Source organism: Fusarium poae, chromosome 4, assembly GCF_019609905.1.
Source record: "Fusarium poae strain DAOMC 252244 chromosome 4, whole genome shotgun sequence".
Classification (NCBI taxonomy): domain Eukaryota; kingdom Fungi; phylum Ascomycota; class Sordariomycetes; order Hypocreales; family Nectriaceae; genus Fusarium; species Fusarium poae.
In genome coordinates this window covers 4,564,834-4,584,664 of record NC_058402.1, presented here as the reverse complement: position 1 = coordinate 4,584,664, position 19,831 = coordinate 4,564,834, and the positions used below count along the sequence as shown (strand labels likewise).

The following is a 19,831-nucleotide window of genomic DNA, read 5'->3' as shown; positions in this document are numbered from 1 at the left end:
CAATGGGTTTTAATTGCGAACCTCTCGCCAAGAAGCTCCAGCATAACAATGAACAGAAGGGAAGGTGACCAACACAACCGAAATGATGCCGAATACTCTAAGCTCCCACTTTCCAGTGAACTTACTGGCCGTATCTGTGATTAAATCCGGCATGTTATTCATGCAAACCAGTCATGTTCAAACAGGGGAAGCTTGATTAGGCTCAGGTTCTAGTAATTGGGCGAGTGTTGAATAGGTAGGTAGAAACAAAGAATAAGAACAATGACATTGCCTCAGACACATGCTGTTTCCCAAGTCTAAGTGATTCAACTGCTCTTTTTAGAATATAAGGCAGGATGGACATGCTTGCTGAAAGGCACGGCGACAAGAGATCGCTAGATACCATTCATGATGTTATTTGATCGATGGAAAGTGAAGATTTGATCGATGATAGCCAAGATGAAGGGGAGTCCAGATTTCATCACATCGAGCACATTGTTTACGTTGGATAAAACCAGTATTGAGAAAACCGATTGGATTAAGGTTATAAAGTTGGAATTGTCATGGAGTAGGATGAGTACGAGATGAGATTTGGCGGAGAAAACTCCTCTAGAAACGCTACTTGAATGTTGTTAGTTACAAATATGAACACAAAAATGAAGTTCAATTTATACGCGTCTTTCAAAAGGGACTCGACCAGGCAGTTACCAGGATTGTATGATACAAAAATGAGCAAAGCAACTGAGCATGTATGAGTATTAGGCATTCGTGAAAGAAAGATTATAGATTTTTAGACATTTCCTAAACTTCTAAAATTCTAAAAAGCTTGAAAAAGAGCCATATTCGCAATTATATCCCGTTCTTCTATTATTTACTTTATATTTTCAAAGATATTGTGTTAGTTGTATCGGGTATGATAGTTTTCCAGTGTACTAGCACAGCCTCGATGCCACACTTGTTTACCCAAAGTGTTTAAATTATCTTATCTTATCTTAACCCTGGTTAGATTATAGAATAATTAGAGGGTTAAAAGTAGATAGGTCGCATGCGTGTAACGAGGTTGTTGTATTGGCTAAGTTGTTACGGCGTACCACAGCGCAGAAGGCGCTGTTACAGGGGTTAGCCTTACCTACCTTAGTTATCTTATTAGCGGTTATTACTATAGCGCCTTCTGCGCTATAGTTAGCTATAATAATTTAGCTAATATAATAACCTTATTATATATATATAACCTATTTACTTTTATAGTAATAAGATTAAGATTATTTTAAATACTTTTTAAAATTAAATTTCTAGATTTATTTTATATATTAAGATATATATTAAACTCTTTTTTTTAAAAAACTTTAATATTATAAAGCTATATTAAATAATATATTATTAGAAAAATATATTATAATAAGATTTTAAAACTTTAATTTTAATATAATATATATAGCTTATAAGTAATAAAGATATAAAAACTTTTCTTTATAACTTATTAAAGTAATATATAAAAGAAATATATTATATTATAATATAAACTCTTTAAAATACTATAAAGCTTATAAATAATAAGAAATTATATATATATAAAATTTAAACTTTAAATATAAATATAATATATAAATATTATAATATTATATTAATATAAAATTAGAATTTAAGAAAATAAAGAAAATAATTTAAAGAATTAAATAAAATAAATCTTACTTTAAATTAAATATATACTATTAATTAAATATTATATTATATAGAATAAATTAATAAATTAATAAAATCTAAAGTAAAATTAAATATATTATATTAAGTATTTTAATATTATTTAATATAATTAAGATATTAAATATTAAATATATTAAAAATCCTAAAATAAGAAAATAATATTTAAATATAGATTTTTAAAACCTCTTAATATAATTAAAAACTTTAAAAGACTTTTAAATATTAAATTAATAAATTAAATTAATTACCCTAGGAATTAAAAGATTAAGTAAATATTTAAAATTAAAATATTAATTTTACTTTTAGTATTATTAAAATAAAGTAAAATATATATACTTAAACTATAGTTTTAATATTTAAGTAATTTTAAAATTTTAAAATTAGATTTTAAAATTTTAAAATTATAAGTAAAACTATTAAATAATAATTAAATTAAAAAATTAAAATTTATAAATAGCTTTAAATTTAAATTATAAGAATAAAGTATTTATTAAGCTAATAATAAGGTTAGCCTAAGTATTAAAGCTAAATATAGCTAGATAATAAGATAATAGACTAAATATATATAAACTTAAATATTAAATTTTAAAATTTTAAAATCTTAAAATATAGATTATAAATTACTATTAAAACCTTAAAATTTTAATAATAAATATTAACTTTAAGATATATTTAAAATTATTTTTAAAAGTTAATATTTTAAGAAAATTAAATTTTATATTTATATAAAAAATAAGTATTAAAAACTTTAATTTTACTTACTATAAAACTTTATTAATTTATATTATAATATTACCTAGATATAATCTTAATAAAGATATTACTTTTTAAGTTTAAAAGGTCTTTTTATTAAAAAAATATAAAAATAAAAATTCTTACTATAAAGTTTACCTTAATATTATAATAATAATATTAAACTATAGAGATTTTAATATAAAGAAAGAAAGTATAAAGAATAGAATTTTATTACTTAGAGTTTATATCTAGAGAATATATTATTATAATTACTATTTCTTAATAAAATAATAAAAAAAATTATACTTTAATAGAAATAAGATTAAAATAAATATTAATTTTACTTAATAAACTTAGTTTTTTTTTATTTTATATTATACTTAAGAACTTAATATTAATACTTTTTATTATTATTTTTATTTTTTTTATTTATAATTATTAAGAAGTATTTAAAAGAATTTATAAATTAATCTTTATATATAAAAATTAATTTTATATTTCTATTTATTTAATTATATATATTTTAGAATCCCTTATTAGTTTTCTTTAATTTATTACTTTAAGATTACTTAGCCTTAAGATTTTATTATTTAAGTTATTACTATTTATTAATTAAACTTTAGTTTTCTTTAACTTTAAATCTTAATAATTCTTTAATACCTTATTATTATTACTATTTAGCTTAATATTTATTATTAAATATTCTTTAAGTAAAAATCTTTTTTAATTTAATTTTAATTTAAATACTTTAAATATTAAAATTAATATAAATATTAATAAAAATAACTTTATTTTCTTAAGAAAACTTAATAATTATAAATTAAATATATATATTAGTTTTATTAAGAAATAAATTAAATATAAAAACCTTAATTTAAAGAGAAATAATAATTTAAAAGGTATTAAATTAAAAGATAAATTTTAAAAGGCTATTTTTTAATAAGGTCTTATAGGGCTAATACTCTATTAATTTAAGGAAAAAAGGCTAGCCTATAAAACCTATATAGAGTTTAAACCTTTATTTAAAGAATAATATTAAAATCTTATAGAATATTATAATAATTCTTTAATTATAAAGATATATTAACTAGAATATAAAATAAATAAGATACTTTAAGATTTTCTTTAGAGAGTATAAAATTTATATTATTATATCTTAGTAATTTATTATTTAATAGTCTTTATTAATATTATACTTTAAATAATAAATAGATATAAAGATATATACCTTTAAGAATAAATCTAAGATTATTTATATACTATAGAATAATAAATTAATAGCTTTATTATTAAAAAGCTTATTTTTAATAAACTTTACTATTTAATTTAAAATTATTAAAATAGTATTAATAATAAATTAAAACTATTAAATATTAAAAAGCTTTTACTTACTCTATAGAATATAGAATTTACTTAATATAATAAAATAGAGAATCTTTTTATTTAATTTATTAAGGTTTAATTAAAGCTTATTAAGAATTTAATTAAAAAAAACTTATTTAATAAGAAAATAAATAATACTTACTAGCTATAGAATCTTCTTTAAAATAACTTAACTTTATAAATAAATAATAATAATCTTTAAATTTATAATAAAATATATTAAAATAATATAAATAGCTTTAATAATTCTAGTAATAAGTATTATTAATAATATTTTAATTATATAAAATAAAGATATAAAAGTTTAAGCTATTTAATACTTTAGAATATAGAATATTAAACTTATAATTTAAATCTTTTTTATAATAATAAAGTATAAATAATAGTAAACTAAATATAAATACTTTATATAAAGCTTATAATTATTATTAAGTCTATCTTAAGCTTTAAAATATTAAGACTTTTAATAGGTTTTATATTAATATTAATAGTTTAATATAATTATAAAGCTTTATAGGTAATATAATAAAGAAAGTAAATTCTAATAAGACTTTTCTAGTAAAATATTAATTATATTAAACCTTAATATCTTAAGAGAAAGCTTTTTAAACTTTAATATCCTAAGAATAATAGCTTATAACTTAAATACTCTCTTATTAAACTATAATATCCTTTAGAGGCTAAAATAATAATATACTTAATATTTTAATCTTAAATATAAAACCTTCTTAATATAAAAATTAAAAAAAATATATATAATAATAAAGAAAAGGTTATAAATAATAAGAAATTTATAATATTAATAAAAGCTATTATTAATTACTTAGAATAGATTTAATATTCTTTATTTTAAAATAAACCTTAATCTATTTCTAGTTTTTATATAATTAAATTAAGAGACTATATTAAAGTATTTATAATAAATAATAATAAAATAGATATTAACCTATTTAAGGAAATTTTAAAAGTAGAGTTTATTAAACTTTAAGATAAGCTAAAACTATATATTAAGAAATATATAATAAAGAATTAATAGAATAAGTCTAGTAAAATAGATTTAAATATTATTAAGAAATTATATTATTTTCTTAATAAGATCTAAGTAATTAAATAGTATAAAATCTTAAACTTTAAAATTAACTATTATCTTAAAGATATATTAATTACTATAAATATATTAAAATTACTTTAGATTATACTATTTATTTAATAATAGCTATTATAATTTATATAGTATTATTAAAAGCTAAAGAGTATATAATATAAAGAGAAATTAATAAATATTTTAATATTATTTAAATAGATTCTAAAAATAAAGATAAATAAGGATTTAAAAGAATTCCTAGTATCTATAGAAGTATTTATTTATAACTTAATATAAGATATAAATTTAAAATACCTAGCTATTTACTTAAATAGTAAATTACCTAAGGAAATAGTAGCTATTACTTTAAGTTATATTACTAGGTACTTAGGAAATTATTAAATTAATATAATTTTATTAGATAGTAAATTAGAAATAAACTTAATTAATAGCTATTTCCTTAAGGATAATAAAATATAATTACTTAATTTATTAAAAAAAGAATTAATTTATTTAATAAATAATAAAGTTATTTATATTATATAGTTTATTATCCTAGAGCTATAAGTAAGAAATATTTTAATAATAATTATAATTTACTTTATTAATAAAAATAGTAATTAGGATTTACTTATTAACTATTCTTAGCTATATTATATTTAAATAATTAAATACTATATTAATAAAAAACTTATTATAAAGAGAATTAATAATAAATATTCTATATTAAATATTATACTTTACTTATATTAATACTAATTAATATAGGGAATTAAGACTAACTATCTAGTATATTAATAAAATTAATTAGAAAAGCTAGAAAAGAAGAATATTATCTATATTAAGAATAATAAATAGATTTTATATAAGGTTAAGAGTATTCTTATTAAATTTTATAGTATAATCTAAGGAACTTAAGAGTAAAATAATAATTAAAAAAACTAAGTATTACTATTAATAACTCTAAGTTAATAAAATAGTAAATTAAGGACTAAAGTAATAAAAACCTTATTATTACTATAGAGATAAGAAATTAAGATAATAAACTATATAATATTAAAATAATAAATAATTATTATTATATATTAAATCTTTAATATAACTATTTTATAAAAATTTTTTATAATTATTAAAATTATATTTTTAAAATAAAGCTAAATATATTAAAGATTAATATTAAGAGATTACTTTACTTTTAAATATATATAAAAATAAACTATCTTCTTATAATATTATTACTAATAAGTATATATAGTATAAAGATATTATATTTACTATTCTTATTTATCCTCTTTTTAATTATTACCTAGTATTTTTTTTTTTCTTATAGCTATCTTTTTAATATATAGAAGCTTTTATATTAATTAAAGAGAAAATAACTAAGAGTTTACTTTCTATATATAATATAAACTTACTTTCTTTACCTTAATAATTAAAATTTAAAACTTATTATATATATTACTAAATATAATATATAAGATTTATAAATAAAGAATTTACTTTTATAATAAATTAAAAGCTTTTATAAAAAGAAATTAAAAATCTAAACTTTATATTTATATAATAAATAATATAAAAACCTAGGGTATTAGAAATTAAAATCTTAATATTAAAATTAAAATCTTTACCTCTTTAATATAAATAGAATATAACTTTTTTACTTTAAATCTAAATACTATAGTAAAAAATAATAAAATAATAATATAAAATAAAATACTATTAAATAAACTATTTTAAGACTATAATAATATAACCTAAGTAATTTATAATATTAAATATTAAAGCTATTAATTAAATACTAGTAAACTTAAAAACCTTAAAGTAAATTAAAATATTAAATACTAAACTAGAATAAAGAATATTACTATTAATATAAATAACTAAATAGGAAATATAAAATTCTAATTTTATATTAAAGGCTATAAAAATAAGAAATAGATATTAAATACTTATAATTAAGAATAATCTAAATACTATAAAAATTTAAACTATTAAAAAAATAAATTAAATATTAAATTTAAAAATTAAGTTTATTAATATAGAAAATCTAATATACCTATAAATATAATAGACTAATAGCTTAATAATAATCTTAATAATAGCTAAATAGGCTTAGATAGTTAATATTAAACCTAGAGTTAATTCTTTAAATTACCTTAATACTTATAATACTAATATAATTAAATAAGTAAAGAAAATTAAAAAATTAAAACTTAAATTACTATATAGTAATTTAAATTCTAATATAATAAATTATAGAAATTACTAAAAACCTATAATATAAAATATATTAATAATATATATATTTAACTTTAAATAAGCTAAACCTAAGTATTTAATATAGTAAGATATAAATATCTTATAAATAGGATAAGATATTAGTAAATAAGACTTTAAAATTTTAAAAATTTTAATTTTAAGATCTTTAAGGTTAAGTAAAATAGTATAATTTTAATATTAAAATATATAAGAAATAACCTTATCTTTATTTTATATAAGGAATTTAAAAATTAAGGCTAACCTTTTATTTTTATAAAATTTAAAGTAATTCTATTAGCTTTTTAATTTACTCTATAAAACTATAGTTTTCTAGTTTATTATTAATAAGATTAAATTAAAGAATATAATTAAAATACTAGCTTAAAAGTTTAAGGTTATATAATTATATTATATATATAAAGATTATTTTATTTTAAATATTAAGGAACTTAAATAAATTAATCTTATAGAGTATTATATTTTACTTAAGAATAATATAATATTATAATTAGTTTTAAATAAAAGATATAGCTAATATAATATTAAAGCTATATAAGAATTTCTATTTTTTATAGAAAAATACAGTTTAATTATATATAGTAATAGACCTTAGGTAATACTTATAACTTAGGTTTTTAAGCCTAAGGAATTAAAACTAAAATAATTAATATAACTATATATAGTATATAACTATAGGATAATTAATAAAGATATAATTAAATTAGTATACTTATACTATAATATAGAAGCTAACTTAGACTCTATTTACTATAGAAAATTAAAAGTTTTCTTTTAAATAAATATATTATAGGGATTTTAAGGAATTTCTATTATTAAATTAAATAAAATTAAAATAGGATTTAAAACTCTAAATAGCCTTTATTATTATAATAATATATTAATAAGGCTTATTAGCTTATTTAATACCTATATATACTTTAAAGACTTTATATTTAATTACTTTAACTTTAAAGATAGTATTAAACTTTAGTTTATACTAAGATATTTTAAAGAATTTATAATTATATTCTTTATTTATATTAATAATTATAATATAGTATTAAAAATATTTAATTAATACTTTAAATTCCTATAGAAATTCTACTTTTTAAGAATTATATAGGTATTAATTAATTTAACTAGGAAGAAAATAGTATTATTTAAGTTATAAGTTAAAACTCTTAGATTTTTAATTAATATAAATAGAATTTACTTTTTATTAAAATACTAAGAGAAGTTTAAGTAACTATAGAAATATTTTAAAAAGAATTTACTTTATATTTAAAATAATATATAATAATTTCTATACTTTATATTATTTATATAAAAGTTTATCCCTAGGAAAGCTAATCTTATTTATATTATTAAGGTAATATTTTTTAAATAAGTTATTAAGAAAATTAAAATAAGTAAAATATTAATATTAATAATAAATATTTTATAAAATATATTAATATAGACCTTTAAAGTATAAATAATATTTAAAAAGATTTATAATAATATCTAGAAAAATACTATCTTAAGAGCTAATTTATTAAAATAATTTTACTTAGCTATTAATACCTTTAAAATAAGTATAAAGACTATATTTTCTTAATTTAATAAAATATTATTAAGTAAAGAGATTATCTTTATAAACTATAAATATATAAAGGTTATTATATAGATAAGTAGTAAGCTAAATAATACTAAGTAAAAATATATAATACTTAAGAAAGAAATACTTATAGTAATTAAAATACTAAAAGAAACTAAATAAATAATCTTATACTTAATATACTTTATAAAGGTTTATATTAATTATAAGAGAATTATAAACTTTATAATAAACTTAAGTTATTTATATAATAAGGTTAGCTAATAGATTAAAATCCTAAGAGAATTTAATATTAAGTTTATTTATTACTTTTATAAAGATAAACTATTATACTTAATAGATAGAATATTATATTTACTAGAAGAATTATAAAATAATATTAAACTAGTAGAATTAAAGCTAGGTATTAAAAGAGTCTTTAATAAAATACTATTTATAAAGATTTTAATATATACTATAGAACTTACTATAAATATAATTCTATTAAAAAGGAAATTATTAAAGAAATTATTATTTACTTTATTTTACTTATTTATAGGCTATTAGAAAAATAAATCTTAGTATATAGAGATTATTTTTATACTATTTAATAATATAAGTATAATTAAGAAGAGTTAATAGAGATTAATAAAGTAATATATTTTATAATATAAAATTATTAATTAGATTTTATACTATATAGAAAGTAATAAATTATTAATAATATATATAATAAAAAATAAGATATTACTTATTTTATAATAAGCTTATAATATATATAGATATTTTATAGTAAATATAATAATTAAGAAATTAAAAGAAAAATATTAATAGCCTTTAAGATTAAATAATACTAAGAATTATTATTATTTCTATATAATATATTAATAAATAGTACTTTAAATTCTTTAAATATAACCTAAGAATATTTTATACTTTATATTATAAAAGCTTATTAAAATAAATTACCTTAAGCCTATTAATTTATCTTTAATAAATAAATATAAATATATCTTATTAATTATAAATTATATAATAAAATTTATTAATAAAGTATATTATTACTTTATAAATAAAATAGAAATTTTAAATACTTAAGAATTAAATTAAAATATAATATTTAAATAGCTTTAAGTAATTTATTATAATAATAATAATTACTTTTTTAATATAGTATTTTAAGCTATTATAATAAAGTATAAAATATAATTTAAATTTAATTTAATATTATATTTATAGAGTATAGGCTTATTAAAATAAAATATATATTTAATAAAAAACTAATTATAAAAATAAGCAGTAAAATAAAAAGGCCTTTTATTAAATTAATAGTATTAAGTATTAATACTTATTTTAATAAATCTTAATTATTAATATATTAAGAATTTAAAAATATTACTAGCTATAATAATATTTAACTTTAAACCTTTTTATAATATTTAAATATTTTAAATACTTTATTAAATAATAATTATTTAAAGAATATAGACTTAACCTTAAGAGAATTTAATTTAATTTTTATTAATATAAAAAAAAAGCTAAAAATAGAAATTTAAGATTAATAAAGTTTATAAATAAATATTAAGTTATTATTATTATTATTATAATTAAAAATAAATATAATAATATAAAAATATCTTAATAAACTAGAAAAATTATATATTAAGTTTTATAAAATATAAAGAAATCTTTTTATAATTATTTAATAAAACTTAAATATTATTTATATAATAAAAAACTTAATTAATTTATTTAAAATATATAAGATTTATATTAATAATCTTAAACTATATATTTTATATTTAAATAGATTATATTTATTTTTATTTAAATATTTAATATAATATAAAGAAAATATTAATAATAAATAAATATTAAAAGATTTATTATAAAATTATTCTAAAGAAATTAAATAATTAAAAATAAATATATAAATAGAATTAATTTATTTAAATTTATAATAATTATATAAATAGAAATAAAGCCTTTATAATCTTTTAAAAAATAAAAAAATATATTTATTATAATAAAAATAAAATTATATAATTAAATACTTAAAAATAAGAATTTTATAAAAAAATAATAAAAAAAGGAAATTATTAAATTAAATAGCCTTTAAAATATAAAGATATATTATTATAAAATAATTAATTAAAAAATATATTATTATATTTATAAAAAAAAATAAGATTTAATTACTATATAAAGAATTAATATAGTTTAATTTATATTATAAATAATATTATTAAGAGATTAAGGTAATATATTATAAAAGTTAGCCTTATTTACTTTAGTTATTTTATTAATAGTTATTATTATAGCGCCTTCTGCGCTATAGTTAGCTATAATAACTTAGCTAATATAATAACCTTGTTATATATGTGCGACCTATCTACTTTTAGCGCCGTGGTGAAGGCCACTAACGTGATGACTAAGGTGGGTGGGGCTAACCCCCGTAACAGGGTGACAGAAACATCGAGAATCCGAGGTTGAGGCCTGAAAACTCAATAATCGTCTAAGCGCCAGTTTAAGCCGTCACGACAATTCTATCTTTATGATATCAGGGTCGAGGCCTCTGTCGCTCTGGGGCATGACTCGTAGTCTAATTTAATAGGGCTGCAAGAGACATGCCCCGAATGAGCCTGATAATCTCAAGAAACAGGACAATCCGGACTGTATTTGTTATTGTTCACACAGTCAGCTACTTACGTTGACAAATTGCTACTCAAAAAGCCTCGTGTTGGGCTGCAAGGTACCAATATGCTAGCCGAAAACTATCCATCGTGGATACGAACACCCATGCACTCTAAAATCAAGCAAGGCTAGCATGGGAAATCAGTTGTTGGTCACAAAACCGGGAAAACTTGGCTACCTCCAACATGCAATGAAGTTCATCCGGCCAGCCGGAACTGACGATCATGTCTCATGGCTAAGATCCGCTAATGCTCATTGATAATGATGATAAATCACTGCTACCCTTGTTCAGCATGCCAGTCTTGTCGCTGTCGGCATGACCAACAGGAGTGACAGGAAGAGGCCGCAATGGTTCGCGCCGGCACGGCCCTTGCTAGTGCATGGAGTGACAGGAGGCCATTCTTGCATATCTAGTGTCTAGAGAGACAGAACCGAGTCAGTGGTACCCTAAGGCTAAATTCGCTCATGTCCAGGATGTACGAATCCCTTGTTAGTTTATTACTAAATTAGAGACAGATTTTGGACATGGCAGCTGAGGATATAGATAAAAGGAATTCTAGCAAGGACGCGGATCGCTCGGCGTAATCGAAAAGAGGCTGACAGAGTAAATCAGAGGTCTTTAGTCTCAAGTCCAAGATTATGGGATGGAATACGATATCTTGTTGGCTGTCAGGTCAGGCTGTTTGCTGCTAAGACACTCACTAAAACTCGCTCCATCAGGTGTAGTGGGTGAAGCGCAAATGATGAACAGGGGGGGTTTTGATCATGGCTGGAAAACAACCCTTGTAAGTGATTGCAGATCCTGCACTTCGACCCACCCTAACGAATCATGTACCAACAAGAGAGTGTTGAACGAGGCAGACGACCGAGTGGCGCCGGTTTGTTTGGACATCATCACGTCAACAGACAGGCCTCCCTTGATAGTGAGAAACAAAGAAATATGATGTTCATACCGGATCGATCGGGGCACGTTCACCTCCTGACAGATCGCTGGTGATCTGTCAGATCTTGGGACTTGCTAGTCATGGTGTCTCAGTTGTAGGATGGAGACAGTGATCAAGTGAACGGAAAAATTATCGTCATGTCAATGTAAGATCATCCCTTGAATTCTTTGATGGCGCGTTTGCCCTCAACTATTGCCTACATACATGTCTGCATGTCCGTGCACAGTAGCTAACAAGGCTGATAGAACGACAATGGCAATTCCCGTGTGGTAGATACGACATAGGAATACGCTATTGCTGATTGCATGGACCTAACAAACTCTAAGTGGATTACTAGAAGCCCTATCTAAGCCTAAACAAACAGTTTCTGCGACCCTGATATACCAACCACCAACTGAGCCACGCCTGATAATACTCCCAGGACAAGGAGGCAACCAATGATGAATACGATCAAGTAAATCAGCTCAAGTGGGCGTTCAAAGAACCAAAGTTGCCCCTCCACTCGCCCACTCTTCTCCTTGCCCTGTATTCTCCCATCAGGAACATACTTGAAATCAAGAATGGACCCACCACCAAGCCCCTGGCTACTATGAATGATGGCATTATGCAATCCCTCCCTGCACAGCTGAACCATCTTGTCGTCAAAGGACGGGACCCATTGCTGCATCGTAGCCAAGCCCCAAACGAGCCAACAATGGCCCTTGAAGCATGCATACGCGTACCATCCTGGTCTCCCCATACCAAGCTGATCGCAGATCTCGTGGCCGTTCAAGACACGGCTGGCAGCTTGGATGAACCCATCCGAGATGTTGATCGGGGGTAGGTCCTTGAGTGCTTCCACAAAGTTGTGTCCAATGACGACAGACGTTGGAGTCACAAAGAGCTCGTTGTAAGCTAAGCTCTCCATCACTGCCTTAGCTTGTTTGGCCGAGGTGTAGTATTCTTGAGGTGCGCCAATCACATGCGCTACGTATCTCCAGAGTGCGATGTAATCCTCGACTTCTTGGGGGTCAGGCGTGATACCCATTAGCGGCAGCTGTAGCCAAGCGTGGTTGCAGCTGAAAGTGGCTATGGCGTGGATGGAATCCAGAGTGTTGATTGGTATCCCGTGAGATTCTTGGTCAAAGAATCGGCACTTGGATGCGGCAACCTTGAGGATCTGCTGTCTGACCATGGAGTGCAGCAGACGCACTCTGATGACCGAGCTGTGACCCGAGCCCCCCGGTTTGATAGATTCAAGGGAGTGTGTGACTTGAAGGACCATCTGAAAGGTCTCAAGGAGGCGTCTCCTGAGTACACGCGTGCTGAATCCACCTGTACGCGCAAGTACTTCAACCACACTTGTTGAGGCGGAATTCTCGCCGACAAAGCCTTGAAAGGCGAAACCAATCAGGTTTGCGAGAGCGTATCTGTAGAAGAAGCGCTGACCTCTAGCAATTTGTTCCCAGTCAACCCAGGACGGAACATGATGTGTTTCTTGCCAAAGCTGAGACAGATCTGCGTCTTGTTCATGATACTGGCTTAGTGTTTCGAACAAGTCTGCCCTGCTAACTTGTTGTCCTTCTTGTCTGAGTTGATCATGGATTTCTTGAATCTTTTTCACAGCCGAGGCACCGAGTTCGTCACACTCGAAGCGTAGAGGATCTGTTTGGGATTTGGGGATGTGTTGGTCTGTCCAAGTGAAAGTGTGGTTTCCAATGGTGCAAACTTGGTCTCCATGGACAGGTTCTTTGAAGTAGTCCATTATGGTGTAAAAGGATACAAAAAAAAGCAATTTGAGGCTTTGGTGATATGCGTAGATAGCACAAGATAATGAAGTGGGATCGGGATGTAGACTTGAAGCTTTACTGTGCCATCAACGTCCCTTTTATCCACAGCCTCGACACCATCACGTAGACGATCTCAGGCTAAACCTTTGAGCTTCATCACACGCCTCTGCCATGACACAATATCATCGAGAAGTACAGAAAAGTATCTCCTCCCTTCCCTACAGGGGGTACTGGCAACCAACATTCGCTAGCCATCACTCGGAACCCACAATCAGCCCAAAGGGAGCTGAACGGAATATTAGTGTCTTGGCCTGTGATTGTCATGAACTAAATCGACTAAACTTAAACTATGTCCGAGATGTTTGTGATATCTCTCCCAATAGTCTTGCAAAGAGTCCCGGTCAAGTATCACCAGACGGTATGGGTTCTCCCTAGCTTGGTCAGCTTACGTCGAGCACACCCTTGGGGCTTCTTCAGGATGTAAGTTGCATATAATGACGCACTATGAACCTGAAATCAAACAAACATTCTTGTCTTTCCTATCTTTACCAATCCTATATGTCTAGACATTGTGTCACACTGTTCGCAGAGTAACAGACAAATCTTTACATAACACTTGGCTCACACATTCCACTCCTATATCCATCCCTCTCTTGACACACATCACTTGCAACCATGAACATGACGGCCGGAAAGCAGGACAAGACTACGGTCGTACTGCCAGACCTGTTCAAAGGTTTTGTTGTTCAAACACCTCGTGTCAACAAAGGCTATGAGGCAGTCAAGCCAGTCTCTGAACAATGGCTTTCAGAGTAAGTTGAACAAAACTAATTATGTTGTAATTCTACTCACATGAACCAGAAAGTGCCAGTTCTCTCCTCGGATGAAGAAAAGAGTCGAGTTTTGTGACTTTGCTCTTTTCATCTCTATTGCGGCTCCTGATGCACCTCATGATAAACTCAAGACTATGTGCGATTGGGGTAACTGGGTAAGGCCCCTCTTCTACTATCACATCTTGTACTGAAACTGATTTTTACTCTTTAGGTATTTCCGTTTGATGATTGTAGGTGATACTGTTGCTATTTTGCCAAGTCAACTAACAATCTGTAGTGTTTGATGAAGGGTCATTGAAGAATGCTCAAACTCAGGCTCAGTTTGTTGTCGATAGTCTCATGGCAGACATGCTGGGCAAGACCTTTACCAAGAAGAAGATTCGTGTTGTGCAAGCTCACGATGATATTTTTCGAAGAGTTTCCGAGGTAAGTACAAGCCCTTGCGTATAATTTGCTTCCCGCTAACTTGATATCGTGAAGGGCTCAACAGCTGGTGTGTTTTGATTTTCTCCACCCCATTTGTGACTTGGACTAATCTGTTACAGGCGCTCGTACAAGATTTGCTCTCACTATGAGAGACTACACAGACGGTGTCATTCATCATGTGAAGCATTTTTCTTCCAACAGTATTCCAAGTATTGAAGAAATGCTTCATACTAGGAGACTGTCATCTGGCGTTACGCCTCTGTATCATCTTGTTGAATTTGCTCATGATATTCAATTACCTGATGAGGTGTTTGAGAACCCTGTCATCCAAACGTTGGAACGTCTCGGTGTGGACTTTGTCTTGTTGTACGTTGAAAAAAGAAACAAAGACTGTTCAATGGTGATTACTGACTGACACGACTTTCAGGGCCAATGACATCTTATCCTACAGAAAAGAAGAGGTAGGAGAGAATGGCTGATGTAAGATGACTTTATCTGACAGCGTACAGAACGATGATTGTCCTTTCAGCATGGTCGCCTCTTGTCGAATGGCTGGTCAATCCCCACAAGAAGCATTTGATACTGTGGGTGCACTGCTCGAAGAACGATACCAAGAATGGCAAACGGTGATAGCGGAACTACCAAGTTGGGGACCAGAAATTGACGCTCAGGTGACACGATATGTCGAGGGCATCCAAAACGTTGTTCAAGCTAATGTCACATGGAGGTACTTGCTCTACTTTCTGCATCCGCCATTACCGCGTTACTAACATGCGATAGCTTCCAATCGGGGAGGTACTTTGGGAAACAGGCACAAGAAATTCGACAAAGCCGGTTGGTTGATGTGATGATCAATCCCCAGTATTTGCAGCAGAGGGAGCAGCAGCACCAACGTCATGCAACCAATATGCATTCGGGACGTTGGTCAAAGAGTCTTTCTTCATTGGTTCAGAATGTATCCTGGTCGTTTCTTTTGAGCCTGGTGATCATTTGTTACTTTGCCGTGATTATTCGGCATTGAGGGTATTAGATAGAGTTGATCAACACGAGGATCTGACTGTGATCTGACTGTTGGTTCAGATAGTGAGACAATATAAGCAATTACTTCCATAAACCACCGACATTGATGAAGACTACCCGATCCAATGACTGTTGTGAAATGAGCTGAATTGGAAGACCGAGCCCTAGGCTGATTGACTTTAGCTTGTTTGTGTTCTACTGTCAACCCACTTTAAAGCAACAAACTATCAAGTAAGATCGACCTTACCCCTGTTTTCAGCCAGGATATCCCTGCGCCAGGCCGTCTGTCAGAAGGTGTTCAGGCAATTTTTGTTTCACTGAATCCTTCGGACTGGACACGGATTTTGGCGGCTACCGAAAGAAACAATATTGGTCATTCACAAATGATATCGTAAATCTATCTCTTCTTTTGTGTCTCTGCTTTGTCGTTTCGCATTCCCTGTTGGCCGAAAGGGGGAGTCAGGGCTGGTGAAGTAATGTTGCACAGCACTTGCTTAGGTACCTACCTAGTAGCCAAGGCAAAGCGATACCACCTTATCTCTCAAGTGCTCCCTCACCCACTCGCTAGTACTCATGCAATGCAGGCCCGACACGACGGGCAGGCAGGCAATGTTTTTTCTATCGGGGGTGGAATTCCCGAAAGCTTTCGGCGAGGGTTTTTGACCGAAGCATTTCGGCCAACACCGACTTTTTGAAAGAGCATCGGAAAACAAAAGAGTCATTCATGTTGATCAATCTGATAAAGACAGCATGCTCAGCCCTAAATTCCTCCATACTTCCTCTTTCTTGTCCGATTGTTAGTTAGTTGTTTACACCTTTTCTGAACATACATTCAGTTCTTCCCACTAGCTAGCGGCGTAACTATTGCAGCCATCCGCAAACTCAAAATGTACCAGCATCCCAGCTGGGGACCCTACCCCTCCCCATATTCACTGGTAAGCCCTGAAGTCAATGCTGTTTAAGCCTTAATAGCACTAACCTCGCTTGTAGCATCACCTGGAAACCCCCAACGACGTTTCACTAAATGATTGCATCGCCAGTCTACAATCTCAACATATACTAGACGTCCTCCCTTCCAAACCAACATTAGGTATGAAGTTTGCGCTGACAAAATTATCTTGATTTGGCTGACATTCTCAGATGCTCTCATAGAATCATTCTTTAGTGATATCAATCACCACTACAGCATAATAAACCCATCCTTGTTCATACAGCAATATGTCGACTGGTCTACAAAGACAGAGCAAGAGCAGTACCAAGATGCTCAGCTGACAACTCTAATCTTCATGATTTGCGCTTGTGTTGCACAGCAGCTCCCGCAGGGTGATGCAACCCATCTATCTGAGAGCTCGTCCACCGACTATCATAGCGCTGGACAAAGGCTTGCCATGACGACATCCGCTGGGTCGTACAGTTTGACAAATCTCCAGTGGAAGGTGCTCTCAATATGCTGGTTCCAGGGTGAAGCCAGGTTTATCGAGGCATGGCACACAATCGGGTTGGCGATACAAGAAGCATACGAGTTGGGTAAGGTTACACCCGCACGTCAATGGCTGTGATTAACATTTAATACCAGGTTTTCATGAAGCCCGGCCTTGCACAGCAGAGTCTAGAACAGAGGCACAGATCGGAAGACAAATCTGGCGGACATTGCATTGCTGGAACTGGTAAGCAATAATTGAGCATTGTACCGAGTACAATCACTGACCTCCCTTAGGCAACTATCCTTGACTCTGGGACGTCCTATGATAATGAACGATATCGACTCAGATCCTGATGTGGAAGTCAATCTGGCGACCGTACCACCATCCCCGACACTCTCTACAAGGCTACAATACGAGCTTGTATCATCTCTTTCCAAGCGCTGGCATACACCCCATCGTATCGACTCACCAATGGAAATCCGCATCCATCGCCAAATGGTTGAGGCATACCTACAATCTTTGCCACCTGTCTACAGGATAGACAACACTGACACAACCAATGATAAAAAATGGCCATGGCTCATAACACATCGTTACTACGTCCAAGCCATGGCGTATTTCATGATTCTTCAACCATATAAAGCATATTTGTCAAATTCGTCCATAGATCCAACGCTGCCAGAGGTTCAGAAGATGCATCAAGAAGCAACACAGTATTCTTTGAAGGCACTGAACATAGCTGGGCGTTGGTCATTGCACGCGATGGATGGAGATGTGCACTTCCATCTTGCTGTACTATGTCTTTTCGACACGGCTGCATTTCTGGGTACAACTCTGACCAGAGACAATATGTTGCAAAAGGTAGAGGTGATGGCGGCGATTGAAAATGCCACTGCAGCATTGCAGCAGCTCGGGAGGGCATCGCAAGGTGCAAAGACGTCGCATGTTCTTCTTGGCCGTATTCTCAAAGGGGCAGCAGATCGAGCGAAATGAATTTTATATAGATGATTTATGATAACGAAATCACGTTTGATGAATATACAATCTCTACTTTATGGCCTGATACAAACGATAATGCGCAAAGGTGAAATTGCAAAGTACAATATTTTTTTATTCAATGACAGTGGCTGTGACGACGATGAATCTCATACTGCACAGCCTCTATTCAAATTCTAGGCGGGACGGCAAATGAGTCACCGGCGAAGCAGTGAACAATTCTCTACTATTGACCCTTCAGTGAGCGAGATTCGTGGTGATTTATATAATCAGCAATCACTGCCAACAGAAGCAGCTGTCCAAGCGCGTTTGTATTGGCGTGATAATTCCGGTACGATAACCCGGCAGCACAATTAAAATGTTTAAGCAACGATCCCACGATACTCATCACGGCACGCATCGCCCACAAATCACGTCCAATCCGAACCAGTATACGATCGCTCTTTTTGGCGACAGCCTCTTTGAGCGTTTCAAAACTACCGGTAGTAACTTTACTATCAACAACAATCCATCGATTCTGAATCTAGGCGTTGGTGGCGACAAGGTCCTCAATGTGCAGTACCGAATCGAACAAGGCCTTTTGAGCGACTTGCAAACCAACCAGCCCGGTCTGAAACTCATGTACATTCACATGGGGAGCAACAATCTCAAGAAACATGGCCTTCAAAAGATTGATGCGGATGCGTACGCGACTGTGGTCAAGAACATTCGAGATGCGCTCCCGAACACCAAGATTGTCATGACTGCACTGTTCAAGCAACGTGGTCTAGCGGACGAAATTATCGACGAGGCAAACCAGATGCTTCGACACATAGCATTGGAGAACAATGCTGATTTCTTACCTTTTGGAGACGACCAGAAGGGTATAATGAGCGAGGACAACGTCCATTTGAATGAGTTTGGGTATTGCAAGTGGAACGCGATCTTGGAGACGGACATGGCAAATAGATGAACAGATATCGGAATGGGGTAAAACATTTGAGTGATTGTCTCTAAAAGAAAGCC

At 28.4% G+C, this 19,831-nt stretch overlaps 3 protein-coding genes across 3 annotated transcripts; 2 read left to right on the top strand and 1 right to left on the bottom strand.

The window, feature by feature from the left end:
* Positions 1-12,710: 12,710 nt before the first annotated feature.
* FPOAC1_011575 (uncharacterized protein) lies at positions 12,711-14,102 on the bottom strand (the record flags this gene model as incomplete). The annotated part of the gene is made up of 1 exon (XM_044855947.1): positions 12,711-14,102. One exon carries the CDS (start codon positions 14,100-14,102, stop codon positions 12,711-12,713), a length of 1,392 nt encoding a protein of 463 aa, XP_044703260.1.
* Positions 14,103-14,802: 700 nt separating this feature from the next.
* FPOAC1_011574 (uncharacterized protein) lies at positions 14,803-18,823 on the top strand (the record flags this gene model as incomplete). The annotated part of the gene is made up of 15 exons (XM_044855946.1): positions 14,803-14,939; positions 14,989-15,115; positions 15,172-15,190; positions 15,238-15,386; positions 15,441-15,453; positions 15,506-15,752; positions 15,814-15,847; positions 15,896-16,113; positions 16,167-16,181; positions 17,156-17,202; positions 17,256-17,341; positions 17,397-17,496; positions 17,547-17,933; positions 17,983-18,073; positions 18,124-18,823. The coding sequence occupies 15 exons, from the start codon at positions 14,803-14,805 to the stop codon at positions 18,821-18,823; spliced, it is 2,370 nt and encodes a 789-aa protein (XP_044703259.1).
* A 361-nt stretch (positions 18,824-19,184) lies between these two features.
* On the top strand, positions 19,185-19,778 carry FPOAC1_011573 (uncharacterized protein; the record flags this gene model as incomplete). Its single annotated transcript, XM_044855945.1, has 1 exon — positions 19,185-19,778. One exon carries the CDS (start codon positions 19,185-19,187, stop codon positions 19,776-19,778), a length of 594 nt encoding a protein of 197 aa, XP_044703258.1.
* Positions 19,779-19,831: the final 53 nt, after the last annotated feature.